Genomic DNA, 15602 nt, shown 5'->3' on the forward strand with positions numbered 1-15602 from the left:
TAAATAAAAAAAATATTCAGTCTTACTGCATTAAATGTTGTTTCTAAAACATGACACGTGCATGTCAACCTTGGGACCAAGCCTAGTGTGAATGTTCGCAGACAGTAGAGGGAGGGGACCTCTCTTATTTTTCCCCTCATGACTATTTTAAATATTCATATAAGTTTTTTCATCTTATTTATGTCCGGCATTTATGTAGCTGTGACGAACATTTAAAGTAGCCTTTTGTTTAAATTTGGGCCTGTTTGATGTGAATATTGCTCACAAACTCAATGGAAGTTCTTTGATTTTTTTGGAACAGGACACTATCACTGCTGTCTCATCATCAATATTCCTCTTTCTTTGTAGAAATGAAAAATGTTATGATGAAACTTGATAAATTTTTAAACTTCTCCTTTCTTTTCTTTTTCAATTCAGCAGTTAAAACATTTTCTGTATAAGGGCGTACCTGGGGATTCAACTGGTGGATGTGTGGACAGCAAAAAAAAGCAAACCTTTACAACGATTATCAACAATAAGGTTGCTTCACTTCATTTCAAATTCAGCTCGATATTCATTCTTTCAAGATAAAGTCTTTGCATGGTGTCATTTCGTACTCGATAGGGTGATAGAATTCAGATACATCTCCAATCCCCAAAACAAATACTTTTGAAAAACAGACTTCTGTAGTTTTTTGAAATTCACTTTAATTCCATATTTTTTATGGTATAAATCCACAGAAAATACATTCTGTTGTAGTTGGCAAGTATGTGATGTACACATTTTTTTTTTGGCTGTTAAATTTCTTATTGTAATGCTACATTTCAGCTCAGTCACCACCGAAAACAACTACTACTACACAGCCACAGTCAAATGTTGTTCCTGTCGTAACGTCAGTACCACCTATGGTACAGCTGGTTCCATCTGGACAGAGTGTTCGAGGAGGCTTAGATACTATCCGGATGATCAGACAGCAAGCACCTATACTGCCTCAAGGGGCCAGATTCACATATTTTGTACCACAAACGCAAGCAGGAACTCTGCCAGTCATACCTCAGTTGACTGGAAGAGGTCCGAATAGCAGTCTGCAACCCGTTCGTTCGGTAACTGCCTTGTCTGGCAGACCACCTGTTACAGCCGGTCAGAATCTCCAAACGTTCATTCTTGCTCCAGGTATGCATCAAATAGTTGTAGAAAGTTTTAACGATTTAACTAATCTTTTTTTTTATCTAGCTTATTTTATTTTCATGCATGTAGAAGTTCAGTACAATATTTTTTATCTAGTTTTGAGAATAAAAATAGATATTTAAAAAATTCAGAAATAATAGTTATTAAGATTTAAATTTTTTTCTCACAACCAATGTGACAGACCCCTTCTATTCCTCAATACGGTAAACGTCTGTTATAATGATCGTTCACAATCACAAAAAATTGTAATTACAGTGATACCTCAGCTGACAAAGATTTTTTTCTGATGATGATGCACGTGTTAATGCAACACAGCTGCATTGCGAGCTGAAGTTTCACACAAATCATCATCAGAATTACTGTTCTTCAAGCCCGATTATGTTTCTGCTCTGGAATCATTTTCTAGATCTGTGTTTTTCAACCTCTTGTGGTCCTGAGATATTCTGGGTGGGGGGGGGGGGGGGGCACCACGTATGAAAATCAAGTTGAAGGGGAGCCATGACAGACTGCTAAGGGGGCCACAAATCACTGTGAAAAAGTTCATACATTAGAGAAATTAAGCTTCAAGTGAAATATGGTGGGAAAAATATGACTAGTTTCAGAATGAAGCAGTCATATTGCGCATAGAACCAGGACCGTCTTAATACATGCGTCCACTCAGACACAGCTCAGGACACCTTGGGTGCATAGGACGGCCCATTATAATGACATTTGATACTATTTTTTTCTAGAATAAGTATGTAAATTTGTAAACAGGTATTCCCAGGGAGGTGGGGGCCCTGATGCTGCTGAAATGGCCCATGCATAGAACCAGGGCCAACTTAAAACATGGACCCATCCAGGCATAGTCCTGTTGTCAATAGTTAGTCTTACATGATGAGATTTAGTGCCATGATTTGCATAAGTAAGTATGTAGTGTTGTTTCCAGCTAAATTAAGGGGCTCCAGAACATCTTATTACTCATGGAGGTAAGACGACACTGCATAGACCCCCCCCCCGAAAACCCACGAAAACCCTCACTGAATCAGGTGTCAAGCTTACTCATGAAATTTTTCTTCAGTATCAATTTGTTCAAAAAAATCAATTCAGTAATAAAAAGGGTATCACTTCTTGATGACCACTCCTTTTCAAGGGGGCCCTGGAAAAGGTGAAGAAAAAAAATATGGTCTAAAGTGGACCATAAGGAAAAAAAATATTGTTCTAGGTGCATCTCCACTAACTTCTCTTTCATAACGTTTTGAACCCTTTCCTATAAAATAAAAGATTAAACTAAGAAAAAATGCATTTAAAAAAGAATGCCTAGACTTGAATATTTTCATTACACATGGTTAGATTTGTGAAATCAAAATAAATGGTCTGGACATTCTAGGAGCTTATCCTTTCCATCTGCATGTATGAGACACAGAAATAAGCTGATCAAATTATAAATGAATGGGGCCACCTAAGAGCCCGACTGGGTTTTGTGCATAGTGTAAAAAAAAAAAATCTCAGTATCTCATCTTCTTTTAAATTCTGATGTATCCAATATTGTGACTTCAGTCAGTATCAGCCATTGATCAGTTTCTGTCTTTTATACAGTTTTTAAAATGTTTTATGAAACTTATCTTTAACTTTTGAGCAGTACCTGGAATAAATTAAACGATTTCAATTTGCATAAAAAACCTATGAGAAATCATGTTTCAACTTACGAGTTGGATTCCGGAATGAATCATTTTCGTTAGCTGAGGTATTACTGTATAATGTACAAATTTGCATTTTTTTCTCTGTCAGAATAGTTAGTAAAATATGGTTTTTCTGTGTACATCCTTTGTTAGAATTACCTCAGAATAATCTTCACAAGACATGTAACAAATGAAAAACCTAGATATAAAGAATATTTTTTGAACTATCCAAATTTTTTTCTTATTTCTCTCATCCCCTGAAACCACAATCCGAAGATTTTCATTCCCAGGAATCGACCTTCAGCCCTTTAGAAACAAACAAAAAAGGGGGCAACAGGAGTCTGTTCCTTTTTTGAGTAAAGGAGACAATAAAGCCATTCAGAGAATGTATGTGAGAAGGTTTCAGTGTGGCCAATCGGTTACACCAGTTTGTTTTGTTTATCCTTTAGGATGGTGTTTGTGCTTTCTACAGGTAATTTATTTATTTTAATAATTTTTTACAGTGAGTGTCATGAATTCTGTAGCAGCTTCATCTAGCACTGTGATGACTAAACCTGCTTTGACAACTCTCCCGACAGCAACTCCAACAAATGTTGTTGCATCTAGCCCAAGCACAAATCCAGTTACTATCAGTACAGCTGTAGCAAGATCGGGAAGTCAAGTTACATTGACACCCTGTTTCAATAAGGTATTTTTCATTTAATTATATATTGTACCTTCTTTTTAGGATTTTCTCAGAGACTGAAACTGTTCTGTTTTCTGGGTTATATATAGCAACTGATGTAATTGGAATACTCGCAACCTGTAATATAGTAAGCTCTGTAATCAGGGGTGGGAACTCTGCGCCAATTGCGCCGCAACTAATATCTTGCGCCATCCTGCTCCAATAGCGTATTTTCACATTTTTCTGCGCCAAATAGCGAATTTTTCTTCAGTATGCCCGGAATTTCGGAAAGGACACCAAAAAATTTTTGTTCCTGCTAGCCACAAAACGTTTCTTTACGAGAAGAGCGTGTCTTATTCCACTATACTTAAACTATCGCCTTAAACTATCGGCCCCTGATCGGGCTTTCCATCGCGAAACCCTGATATTGTCCGTGATCGTGGAACTGAAGATGGTTTGCAATGCCTTTCAGCTTTAAAGTGCAACTTCGAGTGTTTCCGTTTAAAAAAAAAGTCGTCACTGGAAGCAGCAGAAATTACTGTAGCCGATTGTCATTGTGTTAAATCCCGATATTTCGTGAAAAAAATTTTCATTCCGGGAGTAAAAAGCACATGTTCGCTGAATTACGAATGTTAGTTTAGAAACTTTGCCGAATAACGAGCGTTAAATCGCCAATGTGCCGAATAACGAGCGGTAAATCGCCAATGTGCCGAATAACGAGCGGTAAATCATCAATCTCGCCAAATATCGAGTATCAGATCGCCAGTCTCGCCAGATAATGAGTGCTGAATCGCCGAACATCGAGTTGATTCTTCCGAAATTCTTTCCCATTTTGCAACAATTTCTTTCCACGTATAAAAAAATTAAAAACTTAAAATTTTTTTAGCTCATTTGAAGTGCTGCTGTTCAAGGCAGCAAATAGTGCCCTCAGTAAACAAAAATCATCTTAAATAGACTGGTGCAAAAATTTTTATGACAGCCGCTCTTTCAAACAAGGTGTCAAAAGCCTAAAACACCAAAAACAAAAATCAAGCGGATGAAAAGATGTTTGATAACAAAAGACAGTGCAGTTTTATTTTGAAAAGGGTTGAGGGTAACGAAAATATTGTTGTTAATTTCACTGCTCCAATTTATAAATATCTGCTCCGAATCCTATATTTTGCTGCTCCAAATCCTGAATTTGCTGCTCCAAATCCTGAATTTTGCTGCTCCAAAGCTGCTCCGAAATGGACTTAGTCACTTCCCACCCCTGTGTAATATGCACACGGTACATAATACATTCTGTGATATGTACTGTTAATGCATACATAATGAGTCCAGGTAATGCGAGCAGTGTGCATTAAATTAAAGCCGATATCTATGTTTGATAGCTTATTATTGCTTCAATAACTATGCAAATGAAGTTGAAGCATGTTTTTCTTAAATACTTGGAATAATTGCTTTGAAGCAACAAAAGAATTAATATTGTAGTTAATAATTCCCACTGTAATCCAGGTTGACAAAGGGAAGTTTATAGTTTTCCTTTGTACATATGAAAACTTTCAGAAGTACATTATTACCCTGTGATTTCTATTGACCTCTATTTAAGTTGCCTTAAAATCTCAGAATTATCCCTCGCATTGGTAAGATATTTTGCCTTCTTAAAAGTCTTCTATTTCAGTAGTGGGCAAGTCCAGTTTTGTAAAGGTGATTTCTCAATAGCATACATTTTCCTATCCCCCTCCCAACTTTGCACCTGTTCAAAATTGAAAGAAAGCCTACTTCATGAAACAAGATATGATATTTTATAGGGAGTTTAGTGATTTTCCTGTTATGCTGCCTAAAGGGTTAAGTTGTATAAAATCTTCCTGTAAATTTAACTCGGTATTATTTGAAAATGGAATGAGATGAGGCTCTTTATACTCTGTTTCTACTATTCAATATGCAGTGCACAGCAAAAGTTTAGGCACTAGTTGAAATTATTCAGTATCCCAGAAATACTAATTTGCATCATCACAAATTAATTACCACTTATTGGGGGTGAACATTTACTTTTATTTCAAAAATGATAAAATTAAACTGTACACTTTTTACAAACAATATAATGACAAAATGAACAAAAATAGCATATGGACAATCAACACAAAAGTTTAGACAAAGTCAAGTTTTCAGCCAAATAAAAATTGTTTGTAATCTGGTCGAACTAATAGGGTTATTAACCCTAGAATACTAGCTCCACGTCTCAGAAACGTGGTCAGTAATGTAGGTAATATGCAGTTTTTATTTTAGTTGACATTCTAGGGTTAATGAAGTTTTCCATCGAAGAAATCGAGTCTTGCATTACCTACGGCTCAAAATTTTACAAACAACTCTCAATGGAAGCTCTAACATCTTTTACAGAAGAATGTTGTTCATTATTTCTGTAAACTTCTCAACCAGTGCCCTAAAAATTCACAATACAGGTGAGATAGGGGCTATGTGCTGGCCATTGAAGAATCTCAATATTTTTGCATTAAACCAGGCTTTTATACAATCTGCTGTGTGTATGGCTATCACTGTTACTATGACGTGGTGTGTGTACGGATGCATTATCTTGCTGAAACTCCTGCTGGTAACCGGCTAGAAAGTTCACGAAATAGTAATTCATTATCCTCTGGTGCATATATGTAATGCTGAGCATTTTGGCGACCTTTAAGAGAGACCATTGATATCTGCCCATTGCAGCAGAATGCAACCCAAACCATCAGTGAACCACCACCTTGTCTGCGACTAAAATTATTTTGTGGTTCCTTGTGCAAATATTACCCTCACCTGTTTGACCCTATGCAGGACTCACTTTTTCTGATAGCCAAAATAATTGAATACCATTTGGTCCATATGGCACACTGTCGAGTTAACAGTAATCTTTGGGTTTTGTGCTTATTTCCAAAAGTTGGTTTCTTCATAATTTTTTGAAATACTATCATACCTGTTTCTTGTATATGCCTGCGAATCCTATCCATTGACATTAAAAATCCAGACTAGCTTCTAACTTACTGCCCAACCATCCTTTGCGTAGATTCCAGTCTTGAAATGCTTCTGTCAATTCTTTTATCTGTTACACTTTGCCTTCCTGATTGGTTTTTGACACTATATATGTCACCTGCTAATAACATTCAGTAGATAGACATTTTGGAACATTGTAAGATGCTGCAATTTCCGAAAAAGTCTTCCGTTCTAATTTCAACTTCTGCATATTAGGCTTACGACATCTCAAATAACTGATGCTTCTGCTTGGGGAACATGAATACTGAATAGTGGTGATATCATTCGGAGTGAATTTGCATATTTTGACAATCATTAGTGAAAATTCTTTATTCTGTCTAAACTTTTGCAAACACGAATTTAATTCTTTTAGAAAAAACTTATTTTTGTTATGAATTAAAGCATCATTTTTATATTCAAATGTTTGAGAAATATTTTCAGAAACAGAATTATCTGATAATCCTTATTTTTCAACACAGTAGACCTGATAATCCAGCCGCGCACTAATCTGGCCAGTCCAGTTTTTAGGTGGGGTTTGTTTCGAGTATAGAAGAGAAAGACATGTCACTCTCTGCGTGTTCATGTGCAGAAGTTTATATAATTTAAATAAACTTTTCAGTTAACTTCCACTGAACCGACAATTTTAATAATTCAGAGCACCATGGTCTGACATGTGCCGGATTAGCGAGAGTAACCTTTAGTTTTTTTTTTAATTTAAGAGAGCGAATTTCACGAGAGTCTAAACTTTTTTGCTGTGTACTGTATGTAACACACTTATGTGTTCTTAAGCTCCAATGCTTAACTCTGCTATAATTTTATTAATTTAATTCATGAGCAGCACACACTTCTGTTACAGGTTTTACATGGACTTGTAAGAATCACTCAAAAGCACCAAAGTTTGGATTAGAGGTGTTTTTCTTCATTTTGCAATGTATTATTTCCTTCCCCTAAGTCACCGATCAAATTGTAGAAATATTTTCAGTGGAGGATTCATTGCACATTTTTTGTAGCTTTGAGATTTTACAAATAAAATTTTGGAAACTGGATATGAATACATGTTTAAAAATGTCATTTTGCAAATATGCCGTTGTCTGGTTATTAATTAATTTGTTTTCTGTTTTAGCATCCGGCTCCTCTACCTGACACTCCTAGATATCCTTCTACTCCTGGGTTGAAATTGACTCCGCCAAAACCATCACTGAAAATGAGCAAATCCTCTAACGGTGAGCATGTTAGCTTTGACTTACTATTAACATTTACTGATTTCTGTTGTGTTAGGCCAGGCCAGTGTTTCTCAACCTTTCTGAATCCAGGGACCAGTAAAATGTCTGAAACAAATCGACGGACCACAAACTTTCAGCATGATGGTGTTCCATATTTTACGGGACATTCAGAATGGCCAGATTTTTGGCTGTTCCGACTTTTTTTTATGCACTTGTCCTGTTTTTTTTCCAACAAAGCTTATTTGAATTTGTAATGCTTACTAAACTCGTGAATGATGATAACTATTATAGCTTGATGTTATGTTATTATCTAAATCATAGTAACTTTTTGTTCCATTGCCCCCTCCAGAATTTTTTTTTCTCTCATCGCCCCCAGACTCAAGCAAACCCATAGGATTCTATGCTATACTCGTAGCTTGTATTGCCCCCTAGACCATTCCATCGCCCCCCTGGTGGGCAATTTTCACTTCGGGAAACACTGATCTGAATTAAGAACAATTTCCAGTAGTACTTCGTTTCCTAAGCTTGTAATTTTTCAGCAATCTTAGCAACTATTATTGATTTTGCTGACTTATAGCAATGTTTTTGGTGACAATCACAATTTCCCATATTATGCAGTACTTAATATCTTAGCTTCCTATATTTTACTTAATCAAATGTGGTCGCCAAGTCATGATGCACACATGCACGAATGTGTTTTTTTCTTCTTCAAGAAATACATATTTGTTTACTGCGATTTGCAGCAGCCCTTTATTTCAGCAAATTTTGCAATATTTAGCAAATTTGTCTTAAATTGAATTTTTTGGCTAGAATTAGTGATATACCATATTTAGGGTCAGAATTTACAGAATTTTCTTTGATGAGATATGGTGACGAAAAAATATGAAGCTGTTATTTTTATATTTGAACCCATAAACGATATTACTAATATCAGTTACACCAGTTGAACAAATTCACAATTGATTTCGAAGTGTACTTATATCTTACGTGTATATCTCTTCATTGGAACAGAGCAGTGGGCCATGCTCTGATTAAAAAGATAAAGTGTGCAATTTGCCTTTGTAGCTTTCAAATTTGTATTTATACTTTGCATTGTATTTGTACTTTGTTTTGTTTTGGCAAGGAAAAGGAGAAATTCATGAAATAGCCAGGGCCTCTCCACAGTTGAGTCGTTGAAATTGTCTGTGTCTGGATGACCATACATACAGTTTTTTTGGTCCTATGGTTATTTTTCGTAAGCATACTTTCGATTCGAGTGTAATAATGGCTGGTAATTTACCCCCACCTTTTGACGGCGATTACCTATGACTAGCGGGCGCAGTAGCCCAGATCGATAAGATACTCATCTAAAGTACCAAAGGATGTTTAGAGATGTTACGAGTTTGATACCCGGTTCGTCCTTGTCAGAAAACTTTCCTGACACAGGGGTACAACAGAAACGGCGACATGACCGCAAAGACAATTGCTACTGCACAGGGAGTTCCCCATCTAGGGGCTAGCGCACCAACCAACCTCTCGATGAGTATAAAAAACAAGCCTGCTGTTCGGAATCGACAATAAATTGTAGGTTCCGGTCTAATTAGCCCTCGTGCGCAGAAAATGACTGTGGTGCGACAAAAATGATCAAATGATGACCTATGATGCACTACATCAAGTTTTTTTTTTCTCAAAGGGAAGAAATCTCTATGATTCTACTTTCATGAATGACAAATCCCCACTGTGTTTTCAAAAATTCCTCATATTATTTTTTGGGAATCTGTGCAAAAATCTACTTGATTCTCACTCCCCGAAGTTACAGATAAGCTGGTAATAAAGTGCCTGCAACTGTTTGATATGACGAATGATTCTTTTCTTTCTTTTGACTCTGGTCTATCACCTTGGGAAATTTACTACTGAAAGAGTTGTGCACGTGTGCCTAACATTCTGAGTGCATATCTAGTGTTGTGCATGAACTTTTTAGTGCTGCCATCAATTAGCAAATGATTGCTAAATCCTCTTTTGTGTCAATTATGTTTTTTCCTTGTTTTTCACCTTAGGTATTGTGCTGTCGTGGAACATGGCTCTCACGCCTAACCATTCAGAGATATCAATTTACCAACTGTACGCATATCAAGAAAATACGGGACCTGTTAGCCCTGCTCTGTGGAAGAAGGTCGGGGATATCAGAGCTTTACCCCTCCCCATGGCATGTACATTAACTCAGTTTGTTGAAGGACATAAATATCATTTTACTGTTCGGGCTGTCGACATTCATAAAAGATTAGGACCATTCAGTGATCCTTCCAGCATTCTGCTCCTTAATCGCAAGACAGGCCAATCATCCAGCAACCAGAGCAAGTCATGAGGATAAAAAATTTCGTAATCTCTGTCATGGTGAAAAAAAACTCTGTTATATAAACCTATGGTTTTGTAATTATAGGTGTACATATCTTATGTGTGTCATATTTGAATTCTTAGGTAATGTTGCACGTGGTTTCTTCTAATATTTAAAAAATGAAAGGGGGTGGGGATAATTGAAAGAAAGGGGAAAATATATAAAATTTGCGAGGCAAAAGAAATATTACTCATTGAGAACAATGTTATCTTGTGATGTGAATGGTCATTCTGTGTCTCAATTGCAACAGAATCACATTTATACTATATACACAGCATAACTTAGGAACTTTAAAAATGAAATAACATGTTATTACTTTAAAGAATGAATATATTTTAATGCATTCCTGGTATTTGTAATCATTCCTAATTGGTCAGCAATCTATTTGGTAACAAATATTTATTTAATACAAGAAACCAGATTTCACTTAGTTAGGAATGACATTGCATCTAAGGGTTTTAGCACTCAGTTTTTTTGTATCATTTGGGTGAGATCACTTCCCAGAATCAAAAATTGAAATTTGCATAAAGTTTAAGCAAAGCACCCGCAGGTCTGAAGCATTTCCAACATCCAGAATATTATGTTGTATTGTGGAAAGATGAAGCACCTATGTTAACCTTTTACCGGCCGAATTCAGATTCCAAGTGATTTTCATTATTTTTTTTGTTAATTTCTCCTTCTGATTTTTTAGTTAAGAGATATCAATCGAGAAATTGAAGAAAAAAAATTTCCCTATGCGTTTTCTTGAATGTTCCCAATTGGGAACATTGGCCGGATCTGACTAAACATAATTTTCGCAGTGAAGCCATCTTACAGGATGATGCAAAATTCGTCATCATTTAATAAATTTATTTTAAAAATTAAAGAATATACATATAGAATTTTAAAAATGATGGAAATAAACTTCTCTCGAATACACTCAAAAGGCATGTATATCTGTATTATAATAAAGAGCTTATGATGAGCTGATATGCTGGTCTAAAATTCACAAAAGAATACATACATACGGATTTAGGTTTTTGTATGGATCCCTTGATAAGTTAAAAGATATTATTTAAAAATATAAAGAGAGAGAAAATATTATTTACAACTCTGGTACCTAAAGGCACAGGCTCCGATGACTGCTTACTAGCATATACTTCCATTTTATATGGGAAACCACATTGTTTGAGCAAATCATCCAAATTTTAAATCCAAAGCGAATCGGTTTTCCCCATATAAACATCTTACTTGAATGATGAGCGTAATACGGTACTATTGATTCATCGATGCTTAGTTTATCATGGAACAACCCAAACCGAATGTGTGTGAATTTTTCATTTAATTCATCATAGATAGCCAACTTATCACCGGGTTGTAACAAAGAGTTATCCATCAAATGGAAGTTATTTTTTATGTCTCTAAAGTTATTTCTCGGCATAACAGTGGGGACAATCGGTACTGCTGTGTCTACTGAAAGTACCCCAGTAATCATTTTCACTTGGTATTCTGTGATACCACTTAGCAAAACCAATCCAAAAAACTTTGCGATTTTTTTACACTCAATTTTCAAATTCGATCCATGTTGTGCGACATAAATATTTGTCATCTTAGCCAAGTAACTGAGGTACTCTTGCGGTAAAAATTTGAAAAAAAATATCAATCGAGTCGGCTTGCACTTATCTCAGGAAACTTATGACTGATTGCTCCAGTAGGTTCACTTATATTTTTGTCGAATGCAGTACTTTTTTTTCCACTTCGGTTGCATGAATTTTAGTCTTTTGGCACTTGACACATGATGTTTTCTTATTTTTTGACTGGGTAATTATCTGATCTTTGAAAGGCAATTTTGATGTAGAAGGCATGTTGATAGGATCTACAAATTCACCCACAAATGAACTACGTGGTGATTTTAAAACACAGATATCCACAAACATCTGCAGGAACGACCGGGCCAAGCATGTTGTCATCGATATTTTCCTCATCTGTAGCCCGCTCATTTTCATCAGGCAGTAGCTGGCACATTTCGAATTCTTCATCAGAGAGATGTGATATATCAGAATCTCTCAAACTCAGTCTAATAAGCTACTAGTATAACAAAAAAGATGGGAAAAAGAAGTGTAGAAAGTCACAAGACCAGATATCAACTGAGAACTGAAAGACCAACGTACCAACAAAATTACTCAAAACGTAGAGGGAAGGTTGAAGGGGGGGGGGGAGGGCAAAGTCAGTCACAGAAAAAAGGGGGTGCTGCATGTAAACATCGGAATGCGAAATTTGATACTTTTCCTTCCTTTTGAGACACACCAGAGAGAAGGAAAAAGCAATAAATTGTTTTTTCGGAATGCCACTCCCCTGCATTGCACTTTAGAATAGTCAGTAGTGGCCAATGTTCCCAATTGGGAACAATCGTAGGAAAAGTTCCCTGGAATTCAAACAAATTTTTTTTCTCTCTCATTGAGCATTTCTTATCATTCTTGGCAATATTCTACAATTAAAAAAAAATTGAGATGCATGTATGTTTACAAAAACTATTTTAATAATTAAAACATAAACTTACAGATAATTTCCCTTGAAAATGGGTGATTTTAGAATAATAAATTGATATGATAAGAGCTGAATCGAATAACTTTTGTCTTTTCTAAATTAAGTTCAGAACCTTATATGTTCAGGGAAAAAAAATCAGCTATTTTCGTTGAAGAGAAATATTTTTTTTGAATTAATCAAAAGTATGTTCCCAATTGGGAACATTGGCCGTTAAAAGGTTAATATCATAAACTGTTCCACTTTTTTTTTACACACATTACTATTTAAGCCAGAAGTTTTCGACCACTGACACGCCACAGGCAACATTGATGTTTTAATGAGGCTTGCGGATCACTAAGCTATACTACACGTGCTATCATAGATTTTATCTGGTCATGTATTGAAGACCTCCGTGTTATGCCGATGAAGTGCTCATTCTAAGTAGTAAAGTATGTTTTTTATGTGCACAATTCATGATATTCTAAGTTCTTCGAGTACAAAAAAGTTTATGATAGGAGCTGTATTTCAGGTTTTTGACCAAATTTTCCTTGATGTACAAGATTTATTCACTTCTGAATGCAACTCTTATGACAATCCTATCAATTACTTTTTACACTAACAAAAGTGACATTTAAAATAAAATTCAATAAATGTGGCGTGATGGATTTTGTAAGGATTTTTTTTAGGATCAAATGAAAATGGAACAGGAGCCACAGAATGAAATGGCATAGTTTATTTCAAATGTAATCTCCAAAGCTACAAGCTACACAAGCACTTGTCCCACTGTTTCACCAAGTGTTGAATACGCTGCTCGTAAAAGAAGTCCTTTGAATCAGTTTCGAACATTGTCCATGACTTTGCTGCCCAAGTAAAAACTCGACTCGCCAATGTCTTTTCAAGCTGACCAGAAATGTGAAAATCTTAAAATCTCGTGGCACGACGATATATCTGGGCTACACTTGGGTGTTCCAACACTGTACACCAAAACCTCACCAATATTTTCTATGTAAGAGCAACCGTATGTAGTCGAGCATTGTCATGCAGCAAAACCACTCCAGAGAACACTGGGCCAAGTCGTTTGACTGTAATTACCACAAACAGTGCTGGGTATTGCAGTACTGAGCAGCGTTGACCACAGTCCAAGAATTAAAGAAAGGAAGTGGTCCGTCCTGATCGAAAAAACATACCAGCATGACTTTGCCACTACTCTGTGACTTTCACATTTTATGGTCTATTGAAAATTCAAAAGGGTTGCTATTTTACTTGGATAGCAAAGTGTCATGGACAGTGTGGGAAACTGGTTCCAATTTCAGCCAAAGGACTGTTCTACAAGCAGAGTATTCAGCGCTTGGTGAAACAGTGAGACAAGTGCTTATGTAGCTTTGAAGATTGCGTTTTAAATAAATGATTGTCATTTCATTTTTTGTGGCTCCTGTTCTATTTTCATTTGAGATTCACCCTTATATGTTGAGTAGAATTAGCAGGAATTGACAACCCCCAGGTCGCCATGGGAGACTGTAAAATTGGTTTTGGTGCCTAAAAATTTCTATTAATTGTTTGCTAAATCTGGGTCTAAGCATAGCATGAAATGTTTTGAAAGTGCATTTTTTGACATGGGCAGGAAAAAGCTGAAAAATAAATAAATAACAGTACTTGAGACAATTTTTCTTTAGCAAAACCCACGTTTTTGGCTGGTACCTAAATTTTTCTTTGATTTGTCAAGTCTTGGAATTAGTTTTGCTGTGAGATGTTGCTGTTGTGTGATAGAGTGCATGTTGCAATATGATAGTGCTTTCAGGATTGTCGACTTTTTAAAAATGCTACAGATTTTTTTTATGTAGAGCAGAGATATATATAACAGAGGCTTTTTCCTTCATATATCATTGTCATTAGTTAATAACATTTTTGTCAACCTTTGGTTATTTGCAAAAGGATAAGACATTCATATAATCAAGGTACTATATTGTATGTGATGTTTATATTCTATTCGTTTTAAAAAAAATTGAATTTGATTGATTTCGTGTATTGTCAAACCGAAAAAATGAATCCTTCCCCCCCCCCCCCTTCATATTTTCTTCTATATACACCTGGTTTCCAAAAGTCTCTGTCCTTTTTGAAGTTTAGACATCATCTCAAATTTCTAGAGAAATACTGTTCTGAAATTTCTGTCGTATATAGCCTACCCTATGTTTTGCACATTTTTATTCACAAAAAAGATACAAGTGTTTCTTCTTGAAATTCCCATTTTAATTGCATGTTTATTTACTGATAACCTGTAGAGTTTTCTACCAATTTTTACGGAACTTACAGAAAATCTGACAATGTACACAAAACAAACCGTTTAGACAGTGAAATTTTGAATGAAATGATTGAATATTTTTGATAAGATATAAGCATTATAAAAGAAATGACGTTTGTACAATGCATGTGCAGGAAATATTGATTTTATTTCTTCATACTTCGGTAGCCAAATATATAGGACAACTTATATGAAAATTCCAGTTCGATGTCATGAAAATTCAGAAAGATGCCGGCAATGTAGTGAGCTGTAATTTAAGTTCCTTGTTAAAAGCAGCTGGATTATGAGGAATCTTCCACAGATTGATGTTTCGATTATTCTCTTGTCATTGGGTGCAGTAGCCCAGATCTATAAGATACTCCTCTAAAGCAGTGTTTCTTTACCTTTTTCAGCTCATGGCCCCCCTATGGATAACATTTTTTCTTGTGGCCCCTCTACCCTCACCCAAGATTGAGATACTTTTATTTTTTTTTTATTAGGAATGAAATTTGAATAAATCAGATCAATATCTGGAATCCTGGCTAGGCACGGATTCAAATGGTGTATTATCATCCCTCCCAGGAGTCAAATTATATGGTAAAAAACGGTCTGTGTAAAATACGGGACGATCCAACGAACCTGCACTATAAATCGATAAAACTGGAAACAACAGCTTACGTATGGAAAAAATCATAGTACCAGATCCCATATAGTGCAGTCCCCTGCC

The 15602-nt window shown here is 35.8% G+C and overlaps 1 protein-coding gene across 1 annotated transcript in view; it reads left to right on the plus strand.

Moving 5' to 3' along the window:
* LOC149083847 (uncharacterized) overlaps nucleotides 1-15054 on the plus strand; it is a 52169-nt gene extending 37115 nt beyond the window's left edge. Inside the window, exons 9-13 of the mRNA XM_089234239.1 lie at nucleotides 808-1152; nucleotides 3332-3516; nucleotides 7619-7718; nucleotides 9755-10703; nucleotides 12836-15054. Of these exons, the coding sequence (XP_089090365.1) occupies nucleotides 808-1152; nucleotides 3332-3516; nucleotides 7619-7718; nucleotides 9755-10062 (938 nt within the window). The 3' untranslated portion in view covers nucleotides 10063-10703; nucleotides 12836-15054. The remainder of the gene's footprint in view (nucleotides 1-807; nucleotides 1153-3331; nucleotides 3517-7618; nucleotides 7719-9754; nucleotides 10704-12835) is intronic.
* The last annotated feature ends 548 nt before the right edge of the window (nucleotides 15055-15602 follow it).

The sequence above is a fragment of the Pholcus phalangioides genome, unplaced genomic scaffold, assembly GCF_987345545.1.
Source record: "Pholcus phalangioides strain wild (caught in Gottingen) unplaced genomic scaffold, Ppha-v1.0 ptg000008l_1, whole genome shotgun sequence".
In the NCBI taxonomy this organism is placed as follows: Eukaryota; Metazoa; Arthropoda; class Arachnida; order Araneae; family Pholcidae; genus Pholcus; species Pholcus phalangioides.